Genomic DNA, 24,009 nt, shown 5'->3' with positions numbered 1-24,009 from the left:
AAACCTTTACCTTCATTGGATGCTGTGGGGAGCTAGACTCCTGTTGCTCAGGATCTTTAGGAGTAATAGTATAGTAAAGCACTTGACCTTACCCTCATCAGTACATGGCTAATGCCTTTCTTGAGTAGTTTAGTTTTGAATTTTTGTGCCTCTGCTGGCTGACAATGATCTTCTGATATTACTTTGGCTATGAGTGTCCAGAGGGTGATCTCATAACTGGTTTTGACACTCTTGTTCTACAAGAAAGGTTTTAGTAGCTTTGAGGAAGGAGAATGATGTTTTGGGTTTTTCTGGTTTGATTATTTTTTTAGTGAAAGGGTAATGAGAATTGGATTGTTTTAGCTTATCATTTAGCAGAACCAGCATGTCAGGAAATTTTTTTAAAAATCATTCAAAGTAATCTATTTCTCTGCAAACTTTTAAGAGTTGCTCCTTTTCTGTCATGTGATAGGAAAGCTAAAAACCATAAAAGACCCAAAAGATCCTTGAGGATCAAACAGAATAGAGTGTGGGATGTAGGACTGATAAGGAAGTCTGAAGAAGTTACATCTGTTTCAGTTACTACTAGGTGGTAGTAAACTTTCAGGTAAGATATATACGCGTGTAGTTTGTTTTGTTGATGTAAAATCCCTCTTTCTCAATTTGCTTTGGAGAGGAAGAAGTGAAGAGCACAGCAACAAGTCTGTTCCTGTCAAAAAAAAAAAAAGCATAATCAGCATCTTTAACACAGTGAAGCATTGGTTTTTGTGCTTGGTCTTTTAGGGTCTTTTTCCCATTGAACCTGAAAATACGTTCTGACTTCTAGAAAAGACACAAGATAAAATCTTGGCATTTAACAAGTGAGTGACTACATATTTCTGGCTTTGGGAGGGGCAAGATTTTACTGAAGGAAAGGTAAGTGCAGCTAACATCATAGTTTTGGTTACATTTCAGCATGAGTGTAGGGTCTAAAGATGAGGATCTACTTCAATAGAACTGCTTTTGCATTTGCTTCCTCTGTAACATAATCCTTTTTCTCTGTTTTTTTTTCTTTAGGGGGGGAAAGGGATGGGGAGAGGGGCAGGAGGAGGGCTGTGCATAAGATGCATTCAACCTGGCCAGTCAGAACAAGTCTATTGTTACGATGCTACCCTGTGTGATCAAAAAGGTGAGTTCAAAATAATGCCCTAAATCTTGTTTCATCTGGGCCAGAAGTTGAGTCATACTTACAGTTCTTCAGCATTTAGAAATCACTGTAACTGTGACACTCTGTCTTTTCTCATTACCTCTTGTGCCTGACTTTTTATATGCATGTATTGTGTTTTCACAATGAGAAGAAAGAACACAAAGTTTCAACTACTAGCGCTGTGAAAGCTTACATTAGAAACAAACCCTTGTCAGTCCTGTTGTTCCAGCACAACCATGAAAGACTACCAGTTCAAGGAAGTTTAAAAGGTAGGATACACATAAACTACATGGTAGTAAGGGAATTGGTTAATATGGTATTTGATTTTTAATTTAATTTTTAAAATATCCAGGGGTACTAGTCATATATATATGACTATATTTATATATATTTTTTTATATATATATATATATATATCTAAAACTGTGAAAAGTGATTGCCAAAACTCACTCAATACCAGCTCTATATAATTTCCCTGGCTATGAGACAGATACTACTTTTCAAACCTAAGATTTTAAATTACTTGCCTGGGGCTGCACGGAAACCAATGGCAGGGACGGGATTTGATTCAAATGTCTTAAACTCTGTTCTCTCTCTGCTAGACCAATGCTTTCTTCTCTGACCAGTGCAGCCAGAACAAAACCTTTAATATCTTTTAAAGATAAAGAGGCAGCGTTCCTGTAATATTGGAGAGGTGGATCTTACATCTAACAGTCTGTGGGAATATATGTATTCAAATACGAATGCTCTAGTGTACATGGGGAAATCTGGTTACAGCAGTTATGCATTACCTGTGCATTTGTTATGTGCGTACAAACAACCTTAGAGAAGGTCAGTTTGCGAGTGAACTCCTCAAGATCAAGATTATTAAACTGCTAGTTCTGCAAGGAGTAGTAAGATATTTATTTTTCTCTTCTGACTGCAAGGCAGCGTGACCTTTAAAACTGCACTTCTTCACAAGTATGCAAAAAACTATGGAATTTGAAGTAAAGGCTACATCCACATCTCTGAGACATGTTTAAGCAGTGCAGATCAAAGAAGAGACCAACTGCTTGTGTGACCAACAGATCTTACGATTACTGTTACAATCCATTTCACAGGCACCCAGGAATTCATGTAACAGAAAAGATTGCATGGAATCGTGGAAGACAAAACACTTTTTGCATTTGAGATGTACTCTCTGTCCAAGCCATTGAGGTAATACCTCTTAATTAACTATCAAACTTTTAGAAGGGCCTGAACTAATGAAGTGGGGCTTATTTGGCAGGGCTTGACCTATCCCTTCTTAATAGTCAAAACATGGCACTTAGAAAGGTATAGCTTTTCCCCATGTGTTAGAAAGGTAAATAATGAGCATCCTTGTACTTTGGTTAATCAAAAGAGCACAATGCAAAATTAGAAGATATTTTCTAAAATAGAAGAGAGGAAGAGGTATTGGGGGAGATTTAGCATTAGTTTTGTTCATTCACAGAGATACCAGAAACGCCACATAAAGCACAGACACGTAACACTGGGCTGGTAATATCTAAAAACTGTAGATTGTACATAGCAAGCAATTACATGTCAGTCATGCCCTGGAAACATAGTACACCCACACTCCAGAACAATCTTTCACACGGATTAACTCTCCTGATTTATTTATTCAGCAGTTCAAGGAAAAGCGGATTTACTAGTTCCATAGCATGAACTGCAAAGTACCTTGTACCTCAGGTGTTTTCTTTTTAGGGACATTTCAACATCTATCAAAACCTACTGCTTATAATGAAGTTTCTGTGCAGAGTCCTAGCAACATGACAAAACTCGTATATTAAAGGGATCTGCTGAATACTGTTATCTTTCATGGGATAACTCTCAATCTTAAAAAAATGTGGACCATCATCAGTTTTAATCTTTTTGATGTAGATAAAAAACCCTGGTTTCAGCTGGGGTAGAGTTAATTTTCTTCATAGTAGCTAGTATGGGGTGATGTTTTGGATTTGTGCTAAAAACAGACCTGATAATGTGGAGACGTTTTAGTTGTTGCTGAGCAGCGCTTACACCAGTCAAGGACTTTTTCAGCTCCCCACGCTCTGCCGGGTGCACAAGAAACTGGAAGGGGACACAGACGCGACAGCTGACCCAAACTGACCGGGGGGATATCCCACACCATATGACGTGACGCTTGGCATATAAAGCTGGGGGAAGAAGAAGGAAGGGAAGGACCTTCGGAGTGATGGTGTTTGTCTTCCCAAGTAACTGTTAGGCGTGATGGAGCCCTGCTTTCCTGGAGACGGCTGAACACCTGCCAGCCCAAGGGAAGTGGTGAATGAATTCCTTGTTTTGCTTTGCTTGCACGCACAGCTTTTGCTGTACCCATTAAACTGTCTTTATCTCAACCCAAGAGTTTCCTTACTTTTACCCTTCCAATTCTCTCCCCGTCCCCGAGGGGGAGTGAGCAAGGGCTGGGTGGTGCTTGGCTGCTGACTGGGGCTAAACTGTGATACTTTACCATTGGCTAATTTGCTGACTTTCAATTTTTGCAGATGAATGCATCCTGGTTTCAGTGCTATGCCAGCTATATACATGTCTATGTCAATGGTCACATATCTACTGCTGTGTTTCCCATTAGTCTAATGATAAATAACCATTATTATACAGATTTGGGTGCTTTTAATCTCTCTTTCTGAAAGCATGTCTAATTTTCTTACTTTAGTTTACACTAGTTTTGCTTTTCACAAATGCCTCTGGAACAGATACAAATTATGCAGGCGATCCACCTCCAGCAGCCTTCTGCAAATCACTTTACTTCTAGACCACACTCTTCAGACACAGTATTTTGGCAGCAGTAAGTCATTAACACTCAGTTCTAGTATGCAGTGCTTTCAAGTACCAATCTGGCTTCCTTCTCGAGAGCAGCTCTGTCCAGGGCTGAGGGTCACGCTGGCTTACGAAGCCCATATAAGCAACCCCTTATCAAGTCTATTGCATCTAGTACCAGTCCCAAGAGATCTTGCCAACATCCTAAACCTTCCTGCAGTTTAGCATAGATGTGCGCTCCTATTGGCTCCAAAGCAGTGTTAGAATATAGTTCGGAAAGACCATTGTAGGACTGCGAATACGTAGCTAACAGGAAACCATGCTGAGTGGTGTGGCTGGTATATGCCATCTATATTTTCTTCTGAACCAAAATGAGTGGTTTTCTCCCAATAATTCTTTGCTTTAACTACGTTTACGTTTAAAGACAAAGCTTGTGTTTTTGTTAGTTCTCTGTTAAAATAGATGGCTGTTAATTTTTAAGTAAAGATACATTTTTATTAATGTTGCACGTTCTCCTAATTTTTGTCAAAGATTGGTTGTAGTTATAGTTGAAAAGTACTAATTAATAGGGAAGGAAATGGTGGCTATGAATATTAAATAGAGCAGTTGCGTTTTTTACTTAAGAACTATTGCTCTGCAGCATCTGAGCTTTTCACAACTTCCTGTCTGCTAGCACCAGTTGTTGATATTTTCTGAAACACTGGTAAGCAATGACTGCTGATAAACATTTTGAACTAGTTCTGTCACCATCAATGTGTTTAAATGGTTCTTTGAATCACTTTTTGCAAACTGCATGGTGCTGCATTTTTTTAAACTCAGTTAAGTTAATTTCTTCTCATTGGATCCATACTGTGGACAGTGCTGGACTGAATAAAACCTTCACTTCCCCTAATAAAGATAGGCTTTAGAGTCAATAAGGTTTGGAGACTTGTTAGTAATTTCTGTATCTAAATGATTTTTTATACCACCACCACCACCACCACCCCCCCCCCCCCGATCTTCTGGGCAGAACTGCCTCTCCTCACGACAATCTCATGAGACAGGGAAAATAATGGGGTTATGTCTCCAGGATTTATAGCTGCCTGGAAGGAAGCAGGGCGAAATTAATCAATCAGTGGCCCCAGCTGCAGACAGCCCTCATTTTTTTTTTCTGCTTGCACAGTTATTCCTAGTGAATATTTTATTAGTGTTTAATTTTAATGTCTTCTTCTCTTACTGACAGAGACAAATGAGCTGTTTTCTGAGTCTCATTGTGTTTTTATTAATCTCAACAAGCAGTTCAGCTCCCTAAACTTGTGAAACCCTGTTCTTAGTCAAATTATAACTCTAGACTTTGGCTGATCGGGGCTGCTAAAGAAAGGTCCACTTTTCCTTAAAAACTGAAAAAGAAGGGAAAAAACCTCACATTGGGGAAATCAAACATATACAAGATCACATCCCTGCCTAGAGGCATGTGACCCAACACGGCTATGAACTTGTACGAAAAACTTCTGAGCTAGACAAATCTATTGTACGTATTTTTTTTTTTTTAAATCTTTTCTCTCCCATGAAAAATCTCAAATGCAGGACTTACACTGATCAATTTTTAAATGGTCTTCAAGGACTGGAAGAGAGGTTCATTTTCGGCGTTATCTTTTGATGCGCAGAAGATAATTTTTGTTGCGTTTGTGCTCTTTGTTCAGTCAGAATCTCCAATTTTTTGTTAAATCTACCACGCGATTAAAGGAGTTAATCTCGAAATGGTAACTTCTGCCAAAGATTGATACATTTTTTTGAGTTTTGCATAGCCTCCAACTGCTGTCGCGCCAATTTTTATACTCTGCTTTCACTCCGATTGTTTGCCTTCCGCTTCCAAAAGCTAACACGCAGAAACAACATGCAGGTCTAGATGGTGGCAAGTGTCCCGCTGCGTTAATAACCACGGAAGAAACACGTTGCCCAACGTTTTGGTTTGTGTTTTTGTGGTGGTTTTTTTTTTTCTGTGAAAGTTTTGAACGAAGAAAATACCTGCTTCATCCACTTGGCTGTCAAAAATAAATATTTAAACAGCCACCCTGAGTTTTATTTCACTCGATGTCAGACATTCAGCTTTTCCCACACGGTCGCTTTCCAGGAACTCAAGCGCCTGCCTCGAGTCACGACTGGACGCAGGAAGCTCAGCTAAGGCGCTGGTTAAGCGCTCCGCCTGAGCTACCGGGACGGGAAAGGCGGGCCGGAGGGGAAGGGAGGCGAGGAGCTGCTGCTGCCCGGCGCGTTGCCGCAGGGCCCGGGCACTGCCCCAGCGGGGCCGCCGCCGCCGGTCCCCCCACCCGAGCCCCGGCGGGGGCGGGGGGCGAGGCGGGGCGGGGCGGGGCCGGGCCGGCGGCGGCTGCCCGGGCGCGCTGGCTGCCCCTGCCGCCGCCAGACTTCCTCCGCGCCCCGCGCTTCCTGCCCGGCCTGCCCTCCCTCACCGTCCCTCCCGTCCCTCCCCTGCCCGCAGCACCGGCCGCCGCCTTCCTGCTCGGCGGGGTCGCCGCCAGCGGCGCGGCGCGGCGCGGTGAGGTGAGCGGCCCCATCCCCGGTGCTGGCGGGGCCGGGCCTGCCGGCACTCCCGCTCCCCCACACGGCGGCTGAGGGAGGCAGGCAGGCAGGCAGGCGGCCGGCGCGGGTGGGCGGCGTGGCGCGGCGTGAGGGACCCCGGGCCGCGGCCTGCCGCCGCCTGGCTGGCTCTTCCCCGCCGGGCTCCGCTCGGCCGTCCCCGGCAGCCGGTGGTCGGCGGCGGGGCGGGGGAGGCGAGCGTCGTCTCCGGCGGGGTGTGTGGGTATGTGTGGCGGGGAGCTGCAGCTGCGGGTCTCGGCGGGGGGGGCGGCGGTGAGGCCGGCGGAGGCGGCGGGAAGGGGCGGCCGCCCCCGGACCGGGCTCCGTCCCCCGGGAACTTCCCACTCCCCGCAGGTGGGTGCCGGCGGAGGTCCCGGGGCGGCTCGCGTGGGCTTGGCTTGCGTGCATACCTGCCACTAACAGCGTTTTGTTATATTGCTTTTTCTTTTTTATTCAGTCAGTCTTCCCTCTTTGGGGCTTCTGCAGAGAGAGAAGCGTGTTGAGCCCTAACCAACTGTGGGCATTCACAGCGGAGGCGTGAATGGTGGCATCATGAAATCATGATGATACTAGAAATCAGAGAGGGCTACAAGAAGGCAGGGTATGAGGTAGCTCCTCCAGGCTCCCCTTCCTGGGAAAGGTCGGACCAGGTGGTCTGTCGGGGTCCCTGCCAAGCAGGCCTGTGCCCTGAAACTGCTCGCTCTCCCCCGCCTTCCGAGCGAGCCCTGCTTCGGCCGGCTCCGGCTCCCCGCTTTCCCTCCCCGCGGGCAGAGCTGCCCAGGGCTCTCTTGCCCCCTTACCCTCGCTGGGGCGGCTGATGGCTTTCTGCAAGCTCATGCCTCCAGAGGCTTTCCCGCCTCTCCTTGGCAAAGCGTCTCCCCTGCCTCCTCAGGAATTTTGCTTCCGCTGTTGGGCATGCAGTAAATACTGGGTTTATATCCTGCAGCAGCCCGGAGGTTTCCCATGCTTTGCTTTATTGGATTTCCTTGTCAACTTGAAGATGGGAGTAGCTGATCAGGTTTTTAATTAACCTTGCTCTTGGTTTGAGTCTTTTTGAATGGCCATTCGTCTTACGCCTTGGCAGCGCTTTGCTCATAGAGAGCTATCCGCAACATTTTAAACCATGCGTGTAGTGTTACAGGGGTGGGGGCGCGGCCGCAGTGTGGAGTGTTTCTTACCACATCTCTAAACTTACAGTACTCCATCTCCTAATGTCTCATTTTAAGATCAAGTGGCTGTCCTAGTAACTGTGATCCTAACACGATAGTTCGTGCTGAGTGGGAAAATACCACAACAAACTGTTTTCCTAAAAAGAAACCAGCAGTCTGACTTAGCTGTTGAGATCCTTCTGTTGTATAAGTCTGCTTGTTTAATTTTGTTTTCATACACAGTATTTTTGGGTGATAGTAGTATTGTCTGAGAGTACATGTAGACAGCGTGTCTGGAGACTTTGTGCAAGTGTTTTAGAAGATTTTGTCAAGTTACCTTTGGTTACCTAACCACTTTAACCTCTGGCATCTTTTTAGCTACACACCTGTGTGGGATTTCTCTTTAATAAAAAAAAAAGGCTGATTCATTTGATTTATTTTTAATTTAATTCTAATTACATTAAAAACCATTAATGTGGTTAATTAAAATTTTTATTTAATGTATACCATTATATAGTAATATATTATATAACGCAATATGATAATATATAGAATAGTTATACATTAAAGTTAATTAAAATTGAACAATTTTAATTAAATTAAAAATAACTAATCACCAGGGTGACTGGTTCATTAGCTTCTTGTAAAGTAGTAATTTGAAAGAAGACATACTTCCTGATTTGAAAAGTAGTTAGTGGATGAGTGGTAACAGTCATCCTCCCCCTGAACAGATAGCGCTTTTTCAGTATTTTCATACACTTCTGATGTCTTACTTGTAGTTTAAAATGCGTAAGAAAAGGAAGACATAAGATCTGAATTGTGTATCAAGTGGTGGTTATTGCTGAGAAGGATGAGAGTGCAGCTGCTGATCGTGTTGTGCCATAAATGCTTCTCCCCTTCCAGTTCCTCTGGAAAGTGTAACTTGATAATTTGGGCAAATAGTGACTCAGTGTCATTCTGCAGGATCAGTGTTTGAATTTTATTGGTTTTTTGGGTGGTTGCCACTTCGAAAGCGAGCCAGTCCAAAGTACAGGAGTTTGAAAAGTGGCTGTTGCTGAATGTTTCAGAAGTTTTTTGTTGCTTTCTTTTTTTTTTCTTTCAGCCTGCAGTTTGTGGATTCCTGTGAAAGGTATTTAGAAAGTTTGTGGTGAGCAGGCTTCAGTTCGTTGTGCAAACTGTAAATCACTGTTGAAAAAACCATTTGTTTGACCTCCTTTGACTTGCAAACTTGAAAAAAACACCCCTAAACAGTGCTGCTGCAGAGGGTGGAAAGGAATCTGTGTGCCGTGTTTTGTGGCAGTGTATTAGACCCAGTTTCTGACCCCTGTAAGCAGTCTGTGCAGGCTTGAAAGCATAAAGATTGCTGCTGGCTGTAACTGGTTCTCACCACGCGACTCTGAATGGTGGTACTTTGGGGTGACATGCAGCCTGAGTGAGAAGCAGCAATCGGACATATCTTTCAAAGATGATCACTACTGTATGTTAATCATACATAAAACTAAAAAGGAAAGGTTTTTACTCATTTTTGCCACCTCTGCATTTCTATCTGCCCCCAAACCATCACCTTTTTTGGATGACTGGGTGCACAAGTGTTCACTATCTGATCTACTTTTTAAAGAGTTACTTTCTTACAGGTTTTTTTTTTTTAATTCTTTTCAATAAAACCTAGTTTCTAGTACCTTTTAGTCTGATGTGGTCATGTCTGGGTATAACTAACTAACTGTTGTTAAGAAAGAGGTTTTGATTAGCCTGCTTGGTTAAGGCGGTATGATTTTATTCAAGCAGTCAGTCATAGGAATTTCATGGCAATATCTGAAGAAACAGGCAATTTCTTCCAGATTCTCACTGAGAAACTGGGGAGGAGTCTGCAAAAGTTGGGATAGCACCCCTGTCTATCTGTGGGCATCCCTTGATGGGAGGAGGTTTCCCCATCCTGGGCTGAGCGGTTCCCTGTTGGCTGGGATGGAGTTGTGTGTCTTCTCGACGCTGTCCAATAGCCCTCGGGTGTTTGTTGGTTTTTTTCCTCCTTTTTGTCTCTGGTTATGGCCCTGCCTTTCCAAAGTGGCTTTCCAAAGGCACAGACCTCGAAGTAAAATGTGCCTTCACTTTTCGGTGGCTGCTCCAGCTGCATGTGGTCTTCATGTCCTGCTCTGGCTTACGCTGGCATTGTACCATGCGGTGGCTGGGTGGCCGAGGAGGTGGTGGTTGGTGGGCAGGTAGGCAGGCAGAGCATGAGGGGCCCCTTCTGCTTTTCCCCGGCTGGGTGCTGCTTTTCTTGAATTCTTTGTCTGTTCTGGTTCTTCCTGCTCTGCAGGTCTCGTGCAAATACACAAAGCTAGACCTTGTGAGCAGAGAGAGTTGGCCTTCCGTATTCTGGGAGTCTGAAATCCACAAGTTGTTTTGCTCTCTTCGCCTCTAATATCTTAGTCTTGCCGTCATTAAGACTAGATTTTATCATCTTACAGGATGGTTATGGCCTAGTTCAAACAGAATTGCAACTGCCCTTTGCCTCTGCTTTTCTTTTAAGGTGGGACGTTCCACAGAAACAACCCAAGTCTCAATAGTAACTAGCACTGCCCTTGGTACTGCTCATTCATTAAAGCAAGGTTGTTTTCTGTTAGGAGCAGAGAAAGCTGCTGAGGATCAAAGCAAACATACAAAGCTTAATACAATTTACCATTGAAATCAACAGACTGTCTGCTAATTTTTTTTTTTTTTAGATTATCCTTAAATTAATTTGGTTCGATCTAATTAATTTCAACCTTGGAACCAAAAGTTAAAGTAGTGTTATCAGAAGGAATAAGTTGGAACTACCCAACTTTGGAAAGCGAAGTGCAAAATGCTCCTGAAACAGTGAGACTTAAGTTTATTTTCTGACTAAATGAGATAACAAGGGCTCTATTCTCTGTCTGTAGATCAGTGTTGTCTAATTAGGTCTTTAGGGGAACAGATGATAAAAGGATGGCTGGTTTTGTTCTATTTATTGCAGATTTTCATTACATTATAGGGAGTATTCAAGACTTCCCCCTCAAGTACATATGAAACTTTATGTACAAGTATGAGAAAGCCTTTCTTCATCCTTCAGATGGAAATATCTAGGCAGTATGCTTTCCTTGCTGGGTGTAGTCCCTTCAGCTGAAAGCTGTTGTGTTACTGCAGTAAAAGTTTCATTGTGTGTATAAAACAGCTGCAGTGGAGGATGCAATATAACATGCCCATTTTAATTTGCAGGTTGCCACACTGTTGTGGTTCTTCGGGTTTGTTTTTTTCTTGACATGGTAGGGCTGGGAAACAGCTGCCGAGGGATGAAGTCTCCACCTCTCCTTGTGGCTGCACTTGTGGCGTGCATCATTGTTTTGGGTTTCAATTACTGGATTGCAAGTTCTCGCAGCGTGGATCTGCAGGTAACTTTCCTATTGCTCTGCATGTTGTCTTGTACTTGTGTGTTTAGTAAACATAGTCCACAACAAGAAGGATGCTTGCCCTGCATGTGGTGGGCCAGGAGCTTCAGCTTGTAGGGATTTTCAGAAGCATTACTGTTGTTGTTTATCAGTAGTGGGAGATGGAGGGAATGGGAGGAATGACTATTTGTAGGTGAGGGGCACCCAGAACTTGAAGATCATGTATGGTAGTTGTTACTTCTGCTCCCACAGTGTTCAGTTATCTCATGCTGTTTCAGTTTACATATGTGGCGAATGCCATCTTCTTCGCATATCATAGAATGGTAGGGGTTGGAAGGGACCTCTGGAGATAATCTCGTCTAACCCCTCTGCCTGAGCAGGTACACCTACAGCAGGGGGCACAGGAGCTTGTCCAGGCGGGTTTTGGATATTCCCAGAGAAGGAAACATGTATTGTTTCACTGCTCTGTCACTGTCACAGTAAAGAAGTTTTTCCTCATACTCAGGTGGAACTTCCTGTGTTCCAACTTGTGCCCATTGCCCGTTGGGCACCACTCAGAAGAGTCTGGCCCCTTCCTCTTGACACCTACTAGCACTAGCATTACTGCTTTGGACCCCGCCCCCTGAGTCCTTCAGTTTAAAGCCAGCTTTAAAGCTGTTTTTCTTCCTAAAGCAGGCATGCAGCTCACGTGGAATGATTACCTTCTCTGCTATTTTTCTAACGGTAACTGTATTTTCTGTGACTCTTGAGGTTGGGTTTTAATCCTTTCTGGAGCATGTGTTCTGAAGTTGAGGAGTACGTGAATGAAGTTTCTGGTTTGTGACAGTGTGTGCAGGATCGTTGTTTTTTCCTTTCTTTTTTCTCCCCTGTTTCTCTTTTTTTTTTTCCCAAACCTAAAAACTAACAACCTGGTGATTAAACATGGCCAATGAGAGCTCCTCCCAAGTTTTTCCACTGAATTTATATCCTCTTAGAAATCACTGAATTGGCAGCTGTAGGACTTGAACTCTTGTTTCACCTCACAGTGGGTACTGTTCAAACAGGACATGTGTCTCTGGCCATGCGGTTAAGGGCATGTCTTGGCTTTCCCTTGGCGATGCCCCATCTTCCAGGACTCTGGTCATCCCTTGTTTTCCCTTTAGTCAGTGGCCTCAGGATGGTGGCTATCAGCAGGTAGTGACTATACCAGTACTGCTGAATTTTTGCTGCTCGGCTATGAGGTAGCTGATAGTGAGGAAAATAAGCTACCATACTAGCTTATTCTTGGTCTCAGTAACCTAGAGACATAAGGTCCTCTTTACTGTTATTGATTTACTGTATCATCTTGTCCTCCCCAAGTTAGCTCGAAAATTGTTTCGCTTCTGCATAGTCATGCACTCTGAGTGAAATAAAAGCATAGCTAAAGGCGCAGATGGAGCTTCTAAAGCATTCTGTCAGCCCACTCATTTGTTGGCAAGACTTTGCAGCTATTATTACTGAAATGGAGTAAGCGCTTTTCTTTGCTGTTCCAGCAAAACTGCAACTGTTTTCTCCCCTTTTCCTTTTTCTGGTTATAAATGGGTTTTTCTCATATGTGCCTTCGTGTAACAGCCGTAGGCCATTTGTTCCTGTAAACGTTAGGCAGTGTTGTCCTCCCTCTACTCTTTCCCAAGTCTTCCAGGAAAACATACTGATCTGAGAGATGAATCTTCTCTTCAAGTTAGTTTAGGATCAACACTGGACAGTGCAGTGATGTCAGAATTGTCTGGTTCAAATGTAAAAAATGATTGTAGTCTGCAATCTTTTTTCTGGGGGGTTGCTGTTTGGGGTTTTTTGAGACAGCTTTGCATTTCTTTTATCTTCAGCTGGAATTCTGATAGTCTGTTCAGAATATTGATTTACTGGTCATTTAAGTAAAATTGGGGTGCGTGTATGTCTGCATGTGTGGCAGGTGTCACCGGCTGACACAGTACTTCGATGACATTAGCATTGTCGGTTCTGTGAGATTTTATATTCTTTGAATGTACTGGAGAAGAGTCCAGCAAGGGGGAAGCATTTCTGTTTGCTTTAGCTAATTTGCTCTTTCTCAGGGACGGATCATGGATCTGGAAGGCAAAGTCCGCAGGGCGGCAGCAGAGAGGGGTGCTGTGGAGCTCAAAAAGAATGAATTCCAAGGGGAGCTCGAGAAGCAGCGAGAGCAGATCGACAAAATTCAGTCCTTGCACAGCTTTCAGATGGAAAATGCCAACAGAGTACATCAGGAAGAGAAGGTAGGCCCGTTTCTAGCCAGTCTTCTGTGAAACTATGGTTTACCAAGACACATTCTGCAACAGAATAAGGTTGCTGAGATGTTCTAGCTGATGGGGATACAGTCAGTGTTCACGTGGCAAAACATTTAATTTATGTATCATTGTCTAATATTTGGAAAACGGACATTTAATGCACATTATAGCATTCATTGTATAATATGTGAAATATTAGAAGCTGCAGGTAACAGCACTTCTGAATAAAACCTCTGTAAATCATTGTTGCTAATCTTGGGTTTGCCTCTGGCTGGCTTTCCTGTGTGCTAATGTTTTAAAACTTAAGGAAGAGAAGAAGCTGCACTAACAGGTATATTTGTGTTACCAAGTATATCTGTATACATTTGTAGGCAAAAGTGATTAACTTTTGGTTCTAAATGCATTAGAAATTTTGCGGCACCTTGGCCTTCTGCCTCCAAAACCCAGCATCATTAGGAGACATCAGAAGGTTAGACTAGCCTTTCGTGGGTGGCAGCATTGCCAGAGGGATGGAAGCCTTTTGAAGAATGTGAATATACTTACTTAAATACCATTGTCTGTGATTACTGCTGCGTAGTATCTTGCAAACTGTTCTGTTGTGTATTTTCCTCACGTTGCTGATACTGCCTCAGATGTGACTGTTGGCCATTAATATCACTTTTCTCACTGTTGCCAGAAGTATTTACCTGAGAGTATTTGCTCTGGGTTTATTGCTTCTCCTGTAGAGTCTCTTGACTGAATTTTATAGATCAGCTTTCCAGGACTATCATTTCCAGCAGACTGAATAGACGCGGATGATGGTAATAGGTGCTTTTAAGGTAAAGGGTTCACCATTAAGTGACAATTTGCTGTTCAAAACTTGCGGGGCATGAACAAAATATCCCCAGAATAATCTTTGAAGGACTTAGAGGAAGAAAATTGAATAAAAATGGAAAGGTGGAATTGTTTCATTAATATGCACATTATTGGCATATTTTTTAAATTTATTTTGAAACCATTTTTATCCAAGGTCTTCAAAGAAGTAATAAGCCAATTCTTTTTACCTCTTTTGTCTTTGTGTATGCTTTAAAAAAGGTGAGGTATAATTTGTCTATTTTTTAAATCTATATATTTATTGAAAAGATACTCCAGGATAGTCAGACTGCTGTCGAGTGAGTAACCAATGTTCTTGTCACTTCTGCCTACTAATAGTGGGCGTTGCTACTGAGTGCAGTGGGAATTGTTTAAATTTACCATCCTCTGTCAAGATACCCCACTTTATATTTTAGGGAAACTCATTGTTCTGTTTTGGTATCTTTTTGTGATCCAATTCTGTCCTGGAAGGAGTGAAAGGATATGCATGGGTGGGGCTTTTTTATAAGGCAAATAGTTTTTATGATTCCTTTTCATAAGTAGATTTTCCTTTAGCCAGAATTATTAAAAGTCACTGGAATTGGAAATGCTGACCACAGAGTTTACAGTGCAGGCTGGCCAGGTGGGTGGATGTCAAGAGGTCGTGCTTGGTGCATGAAACGGTGCTTCTGCCAAACATACTGTACAACCTTGCTGCTTCAAATTAATGTGGTATGAGACTGATGTAGCTGGCACTACACAGTCCACCTTTGTCGTTATGGTGGTGTTTTTGAGTCTAGAGGACATGTAGGAGCTGTCGTCTTTTAAATCTGGCATCAGTGCCAGGAAAAGTGGTGGGAAGTATTTTACAAAACCAGAACTGCTGTTAGACGTGGGGGTGAGTGTGGTAGTCTGGAGAAGAGTCAAATCTGCTTCTGGAAAAGGAAGTCTTGCTTCTGAAGTCTCTTGGAGTTTTCTTTCTGAAAGAGTCAGTGACAAAAATGAGGAAGACTAATGAGTACATTCACACCTGGAATTGCAAAAGGCTACACATGCATGGCTTGTAGAGAAACCATGCAGCCGTGTAGTAAGGCAGTGTTATCTCAGAGGTGAAGGATAAGGCAAAAGTTGCAAAGCAGCTTAGAAATAAACTGGGTTCATTGTTGTACTGTGGGGAGATCACTGGTGGAGTTTTGGAGTGCTGGGAAAGGCACACAGAGGAGAACAAGGAGGATAACCAAAACCGTGCAGTAGCTTCCCTACAGGAATCCACAGTGTAGGTTACAGGCTGAACAACAGCCAGCTGAGGAGAGCCACTGTGGAGACCCGCGGGATCCCGAATGGTGAGGAGAGTGGTTGTGGCTGGGATAGAGAAGGCATGGTTGTTCTCCATCTGCTGATGGGCATCAAATGCAGTCAGCAAGCTGTAGTTCAGACCAGGCAGAAGAATTGCTCTTCACGCGGTAGATAGTGAAGCTGCAGGTGTGTGACATCCATAAAGCCCAGCTGCAGTGGGTCTGTGTGTGTTAAAAAGCAATGTGATAACCTTGGATAAACACCTGCTCCACCACCTAATACAAGGGTATTTGTTCTGGCTCCAGACATTCCTCAGCAAGAAGTAGCTGCTTCTTGGAAAATACTGTGCTTTATGGCTGCCTGGGTGTTCATGTGGCATCCAATGTTAGAGACAGGATGCTGGGCAAGGTGGATTTTGGGGCCAATCTAGTATAGCTGTTCCTTTCTCTTAAGTGCTTTTCCATCCATCATCCTGAAATGTAGTTGTTCAGTATTGGAATAGTCTGTGAAGCTTGCTATTGAAACCCCAGGAGCCAACGCTTTAGAAAGCATTAGCTAAAAGTAGTGCAATGGGCTCATTGCCTGTCTTCTGCTTTTTGTGACTGGAGAGGAGTATGTCTCAGGAGCTTGAAGTGGTAGGATGAATCTGTATGTGCCTGTGCACCACCTCATGGCAAATTCAAAATTTGCTCTTGTGACACATGAGCAAATATCCTGCACAGATTTTGTTTGTTTTCCAACTCTGCTAGGCAGTTAAGAGTAGGGAGAGTTGTTTTACTGGGAACCTGTGTATTTGTCAAAAGATGCCGTCAGCCAAGTTGGCATGGGTTCATCCACTCTAATTTAGGAATGCCCCCGATATGATGGCAGGGAAGAGAGGTAAAGCTTAGTTATCCTCACTAAAGACATTGATCTGAAGACGCTGTCCAGGATCAGAGGTTATTTAACAATGGGATGTGGAATATAAGAAAAGATTGTTTCTAAGTGCTTTTTTTGTGTGTGTATGTATATCCATGTAAAAGTGTGTTGTATATTTACATGTGTGTACATATTTGTATACATACACAGCAACACGCGTACCCTTGTTTTTTGGCTCCATGGATTCCAGTGGAGTCTGGGATTCCTGGGAGGCAAGCAGTGAATTCACTGTTTCTGGTTGTAGGAAACTTGGTCCTTAAACTGAACTTTATTTGCCCAATGGGGATTAGCAGCAACTACCTATCTAGTCCAGGAAGGATGAATGCAAATCCAGACCCCGAGTCTCTCAACTTGCTTTACAAGTAATACAAACTGTATAACTAACTAGACAAACCTTTGAGTGATAAACAGGATTTTGTTTAGTTCTTATTATTCTTTAAGAAGAATGAAAATGCTTTCAGCTGATGTGTAGGAGTGAATGGTCTGTCTCAAACACCCCTATTTTTCAGTGAGAAATTATGGTTATAGAAATATAGGAACAAACTTAATATCTGGACTCCTTACCAAAAGCAACTCTAAAGTAACATTTGAGACTCATCTTAATTGCAGGTCATCTCTGCTCACCGTGCTTTACTACTCTGATGATAAAACACAGAATAATTATGCCATTGATTTAGCTTCATACCAAAATAATACACCAATAAGATACTTGCCATGCTAAAGTCGGCGTCGGTGTCGGTGTGGTAGCCACTTTGACAGAAATCTGCCTTCTTTTCTAGTAGAACTGTCTCTGTGCTACTTAAAGGACAAGGGCATATAAGGTGGGAGGTAGTCAGAGCCCGAAATACCCCATGGGCTCACCATTCACTGAGGCAGTGTAATCCTGGGAAACTGCTGTTGTAATTATTCTCTTAGGTCTGTGTATGTATAAAACTTCTATTGCCAATCTGCTTTTTAAAAATCTGCTTGAATTTTTAAGGATTAATGTGGGATTAGCAAATGGCTTCTGGAAATCCATACAGAAATAGACTGAAGAGATGAAGAGAGCCTACCCGAACCCTTAGTAACAACAGATGAGGAATCAGGAGTGCAAAAGGGCTCTTTCTAACCCGATAGCAATTTTCTAAAGAACAGTATTCTGTATGGTTGTTATTCAGGACTTGCAGCTTCTGGGATTATTCAGGACTTGCAGCTTCTGGGATGTACACAGCCACGATAGTCTTTTTGAAGAGTGTAACAGGAGAACAATATGTGTAATCTCTCTTATTTTCAGCTGCTAGAACATGCTTTTGCAGTTTGTTGTTTTCTTTGCATTTATGTTATTCTTCCCCAGCCTGCTTCTTGTCTTACGGAGGAGAGGGGCCGAGCTTTGTACATTATATGTGAAGCACGTCACTGTCCTATTGCTCAGTGTCTTTTAACACTGGCCACAGCTGCTCTCTGATCCCCTCCCTCTGGGAAAATTTCAATTCTCAGCACAGCCTTCTGGGACAAAATATCTATTGGTATGCAGAGAGTCAGCTCCGCTCAAAATGAGTGACGGGGAAGAGAGAAGAAAGCCTGCTGTGGAAAGGAAAATGTGCCTATGTGTGCGGTGGTGTTTGTGTGTGGTGGTTTTTTTTTTGGTTTTGGCTTTTTTTTGTTTGTTTTTTTTTTTTTTTTAAACCCAATGTTGCATGTTTTAGTTTTCAAAAGGCTTTAAGGGAAATTTCTGGATATAATGAAGAAATGAAAAACAGATAATCAAAATATGTCTTGTGCTGCACCGCCAGCCTGGTGGTGGGGAGCAGTAGGAGCGTGCAAGGCAGAACTGGTCCCTTTCTTTGCAGTAAGGATTTAGAATAGTTTGAGTTAGTAATGAAATAGATGCCCTTCTTCTCCCTGATTAATTATGAATTCATGTTTCTGCTGTTTTCTACATGTATAAATATTATGCTCCCAGCTTGCTTTGTTCCGAGTTGGTTTTGTTCTTAGCAGCAGATATCCTGATGCTGTGGCTCACCTTTTTTTCCTTGTGAGAGCTATATTGGAAAATGCAAAGCCTCTTTTCTCTTAGGTTTTAGTTGTGAAATCAGTGTTTACTCTCATCAGAATCTTTGCTGATTTATTCCTTTTTCTTGTTGTAATAGCTCATTATGCTTTTATATACACCATGTACAGTCAGTGTTAGAAAGCACGTATGTCAGTTCAGCATGCTTGGTTAGCTTGATTTATGAAGGCAGCAGATGCTGAAGAAGTTATTGTAGTAATGCCTCCAAGGAATCTGTTTATGGAGACTACTATGGATCCTATTAAGGAATTAATAGGATCAAATGCATGTACATAGCTCAGAGTATATGCTCAAAACACGTGCTTTAAAATAGTTTATCTCAACGCTTCCTTGCAGGTATTTCTGTGTTACATTTTGTTTTTTTTAAACAATAACTTTGACTTCTGTGTTTCTTAAGGGTGGCTTACGTAGACATGTTCTTTGGTGAATAAAAAAAGAAATATATCTCTGGCAGTTGTCATAAAAAAGTTCACTGTCCAGCTGGAGCATGATTTTTCCATCACTGCTGGTGGCAGTGTGGCTTTTGATTTTTGGTTTCTGAAGGCCTGCTGTCCACAGCATTGACTCCAGTCGGGAGACTGATTTTTCCTCTCTGGTAGTCACAGTGACTTCTGTGCAAGACATGTTTGCAAATACAATGAGCTGGTTCTACGTTACAGACTTACTCATCACAGAAGATCAGATTTTAATATGGTGATATAGTGAGTTTCCAAAAGCTGGATTCTCACTCCTAGGGATCGTAGGTATTCTTTTGTGGGCTGATCGAGATTTAGAATTTGTGTTTCTTCCTGGAACGGAGTTTGAGCATGAGTTTGCTGAGTGCTTCCAAGCAATTTGCTTCTTGACCTGCATAACCCTGCTCCCCCCAAAATAATGTCTGCCTAATTCACAGCCGTGGGGTGAAGATTAGTTAACACCTGGATGACAGGAGGAGGAATGGAAAGCCTGATGTTATTGATAAGTTGGATTGGAAGTTGGCAGTTGGAGCACTGTAAATTATTAAACAGTATTTCCTGCTCAAGTTAAAAAGCTAACTAGATTTTCATGACTTTTTTTCCCTGGACTCTTACCCGGTAGTTCAGGGAGATAGGTGTGGCATTGCCAAAAGGAAGTTTTATATGCAGTCCAGAAGGACCAATGCATGCTTCCCCCTCCCCCACGTTGTGTTTTAAGGAGCCTTTTTCAGATGGCAAATCGTTTTATTCACTTCAGCTAATCTCAGTTTATTATTGTCCTAATGTACAAAACATTTAACACTTGTCTGTTTTACTGTCAGGTAAGTAGTCCTGGTATTTGGGAGTTTAATTTGAAGGAAAAAATCTGACAATACAATGAACTGTGGGAACACAAAATTATCATGTCTTACTGATATTTCTAGTCCCTTCCCAGTTTCTGGTAATGGCCAGTGCTGGAAACCCTGACAGTGATAATCATGGAACAACCTGATTACGTTGCTCGTGCATTAGCGGAACTTGTCATTTCAATCGAAGCATTAACTTCCCTCCCCCGATAAATCAGTAAAAACAAATCCCAAGCTTTCTTGGTTTTTTTTACCTCTCCTATGAGAAAGGAGAGGGAGAAGTGTTAAACAATCCTATGTTATTACTCATGATGTTATTTTTTTCTTTTTATCAGGGGAGCAAGGCCTTTGTTCTTGAGGTTTCACAGTGGTGTTTATGGACGGGCTACATGTACAGAATGGTGTAGAAATATCTCGTATTGGGTTAAAAACAGCTGCCTCTTTGCCAACATGTGAATGACTGCCTCTTTGAACTGGGACTCTTCTAAAGGGTCAACAAAAGACAAATCTATCCCTCTTTCCTGTGCTATCACACTCAGGTTGATTGAATGCTTCACTTTTCCTAATCAACCAGCACTTATTACTGTAGTCTTTGTGGAAGAAAGACATTGTCAGCATTGTCCCTGTTTCAGGGTGATTTGGGCAGACAGAATGAAGGTATTTCTTTTCATTAAGGGAGTGTGGACATACGTACATATCAGCACTTGAGCCGAAACTTCAGGAAACTGGGGACTTGATGTATCCTGATGTTGTGATTTAGCCCCAGTCAGCAACTAAATACCACACAGCTGCTTGCTCACTCCCCCCACCCCTGTGCGATGGGGGAGAGAATTGGAAGGGCCAAAGTAAGAAAACTTGTGGGTTGACATAAGAACAGTTTAATAATTACAATAAAATAGTAATAACTAATAAAAATAGTAATATAATTAACATAATGACCCAAGGGCTACTGCATGAACTATCCTGTTTAATCTGTTCAAAGGCTTGTTGTTGCTCAGGGCCCCATTTGAAATAATTCTTCTTCCGGGTCACTTGACAGAGGGGGCTTACAGCCAGACTGTAATCTGGAATATGCATTACCCCAAAACCCACAACACGTAAAAAAGCTTGTGTTTCCTTTTTGCTAGTTGGTGGAGACAGGACTGCTATTTTGTTGATCACATCCATTGGGATCTGATGACGTCCATCTTGCCATTTGATTCCTAAGAACTGGATCTCTTGTGCGGGTCCCTTAACTTCACTTTGTTTTATGGCAAAACCAGCCTTCAGAAGGATTTGAGCTATTTTCTTCCCCTTCTCAAAACCTTCTTCCGCTGTGCTGCCCCACACGATGATGCCATCAATGTACTGAAGGTGTTCAGGAGCTTCTCCCTGTTCCAGTGCATTATGGATCAGTCCATGGCAAATGGTAGGACTGTGTTTCCACCCCTGGGGCAGTTGATTCCAGGTGTGCTGGACACACCTCCAAGTGAAAGCAAACTGTGGCCCACACTCTGCTGCCAGAGGGAATGAGAAGCATGCCTTAGCGGTATCAGTTGTGACACACCACTTGGCTGCCTTTGACTCCAGTTCATACTGAAGTTCTGGCATGTCTGGCACAGCAGCACTCAATGGTGGAGTGACTTCATTCAGGCCACAATAGTCTACTGTTAGCCTCCACTCTCCGTTAGATTTCGGCACTGGCCATATGGGACTGTTAAAGGGTGAGTAGGTCTTACTGATCACTCCTTGGCTCTCCAGTCGACGAATGAGCTCATGGATGGGAATCGGGGAGTCTCGGTTGGTGCAATATTGCCGCCGGTGCACTGTTGTGGTGGTGTTTGGCACCTGTTGTTGTTTGACCTTCAGCAACCCCACAACAGAAGGGTCCTTTGAGAGGCCAGGCAAGGCAGACAGCTGTTTGATTTCCTCCATCTCCAAGGCAGCTGCACCAAAAGCCCACCTGTACCCTTTTGGGTCCTTGAAATACCCTCTCCTGAGGCAGTCTATGCCAAGGATGCACGGAGCCTCTGGGCCAGTCACAATGGGGTGCTTCTGCCACTCATTCCCGGGTAGGCTCACTTTGGCCTCCAATACAGTTAGCTCTTGGGATCCCCCTGTCACTCCAGCAGTGCTGATGGGTTCTGCCCCTACATAGTTTGATGGCGTTAGGGTGCACTGTGCACCAGTGTCCAGTAAAGCTTTGTACTCCTGTGGGTCAGATGTGTCAGGCCATCGGATCCACACAGTGAATAAAACCTGGTTATCCCTTTCCTCCACCCAGCTGGAGGCAGGGCCCCTCTAGTCCCGATTGTAGTATTCGCTACTCACTGCTTGTAAATACGAATCACAAGTGTCTCTATTAGGATCAGAAATAAAATCAGTGCCTCTACTCCTCTGTCTGGGGACCTGCTCACTGGAAACTGGGGCAGCAGGTTTCCTGAAAGTACCTCCCTGAGTGATTGTTCTTCCTTGCAGCTCACGTACCTGTGCCTCTAGGGTCGAGGTAGGTTTTCCATCCCACCTCCTCATGTCGCCTCTGTGGTCACGCAGGTAAAACCACAGGGTGCCCCGTGGTGTGTGTTGCCTCTCTTGAGCAGAGGGACACTTACTCCCAATGGCTGAGATACTGGTCCGTACTGGTGGGGAGTAGGAGATATCTTCTGTGAGTTGCTGGACCTCCCGGGACAGTTTCTCCACAGCCGAGACGAGGGAGGAAGAGAGATTTGCTTTGTAATCCTGGATTTTATCAATCACATCTGCCACCGTTGGTGCCTCATCATCTCTCCAGGACATTACTGCCAGTGAGTTCCCATGCGTCGATGGTGCGCTCCGTACAAGGTTCCACCACATGGGTCGTGTGCCCTGGCCTTCATCTGGATCTTTGGATGACTGTTCCATCATCCAGGTCACCATAAATCACCTCAAGCACAGCTAGTTCCCTCAAGTACTGGATACGTTTCTCCATGGTCACCCATTTTCCTAGGTAATATGCAATATCTTCCTTGAAGGGGTACCTTTCTCTCACACCGGACAGGTGTTGCCTCCGGAGGCTGAGGGCTTATGTCCCTTTTCCAATTTTTTTGTCAATGCCCCCTTCCCTAGAAAGGGATCCCGGTTGTTTGGCTTCCTTCCCCTCTAATTCCAGACTGCTGGCCCTGTTACCCCAGCATCGGAGCAGCCAGGTGACAATGTGTTCACCGGCACGACGCCAAAATCTTTTTGCATATCTCACAGCTCACTCAAGGATAGGGATCGGGGTAGTTTCCATTTCGTGTATGAGTTTTTCCTCCTCCTCTCCTCGTGATGGCCCTGCTTCTTCATCATCTCTTTCTAAATGAGTTGGCTTTGTCTTCCAGAATTTCTTCTTGTGTAGAGGGGCGACTGATACTGGCACGGGTTGGTCCTCTGATTCAGCTGCAGTGCTTGTCGTGGGGGTTGGAGCGTCCGCAGTGCTTGTCACCAGGGTTGGAGCAGCCACAGGGTCTGTCGTGGGGGTTTGAGAGGCCGTGGTGCTTGTAGCTTTCCTTGTCTTTGTCTTTTTAGATCCAGAGGCCGCCTCTTCCCCTTGGGGGTACTGAATAGTGTTAAACAGGGCTCAGTAGGCATGGGCCAGGCCCCAGCACATGGCAGTGATTTGTGTCTCTCTGGGATTGCCAGGGTGACAACACACTTCCCTCAAATATTCTACTAATTTTTCAGGATTCTGCACTTGTTCCCGGGTGAAGTCCCAGAACACTGGGGGTGCCCTCCGTCTTAGGCGTTTGCCCATACTGTCCCACATACCCTGCCACGCATAGCTATCGAGCCCTGGGGCAGGCCTCCGGATGATATTCTTAAATTGCTTATTAACCTTAGACAGAACTGAAACCATCTGCCAAAGCAATATCAACAGGTGTATCTTAACTACCCAAGGATGTTCAAGAGACTGAGAAGTTGTTGTAATGGAGGAGGAGGCATTATAGAAGAAGGTAGCCAAGGTGCCATTCTGTATTTCCTCCATAAAAAACCTCTCAGAGGAGGAGATACAATTGCCAATTGTCTCCATGAGGTGGTACCTGAAGTACAGTAACAGCTCCAGTAGAAACTTCAAATACCAAATAAGACTCAAGGCCAATGTTTTAAAACAGCTCTACCAGGCAAAACATCTCTAATCACGGCAGAGCACAGCAGACCACAAAAACCAACACCAATCTTTAACAGACACAGCGAGTACAAGAGCATGGTGCAGATAGGACAGACTAATCCTGAGAACAGAGTCTATGCTGTGACCAGCAACTGTTATTA

General features: G+C 43.7%; 1 protein-coding gene across 12 annotated transcripts in view; it reads left to right on the top strand.

Annotated features, from left to right (window-relative positions):
• The first annotated feature begins 6,267 nt into the window (after positions 1 to 6,267).
• GOLM1 (golgi membrane protein 1) overlaps positions 6,268 to 24,009 on the top strand; it is a 37,188-nt gene continuing 19,446 nt past the window's right edge. For 2 of the 12 annotated variants that reach the window (XM_064438130.1, XM_064438129.1), the window contains exons 1-4: positions 6,268 to 6,502; positions 10,918 to 11,090; positions 11,760 to 11,810; positions 13,157 to 13,336. In XM_064438130.1, the coding sequence (XP_064294200.1) occupies positions 10,962 to 11,090; positions 11,760 to 11,810; positions 13,157 to 13,336 (360 nt within the window). In that variant the 5' untranslated portion in view covers positions 6,268 to 6,502; positions 10,918 to 10,961. The other 10 variants (XM_064438128.1, XM_064438126.1, XM_064438127.1 and 7 more) reach the window with 9 other exon arrangements.

The sequence above is a fragment of the Phalacrocorax carbo genome, chromosome Z (assembly GCF_963921805.1).
Source record: "Phalacrocorax carbo chromosome Z, bPhaCar2.1, whole genome shotgun sequence".
NCBI lineage: Eukaryota > Metazoa > Chordata > Aves > Suliformes > Phalacrocoracidae > Phalacrocorax > Phalacrocorax carbo.
This window is presented reverse-complemented; position numbering and strand designations above follow the sequence as displayed.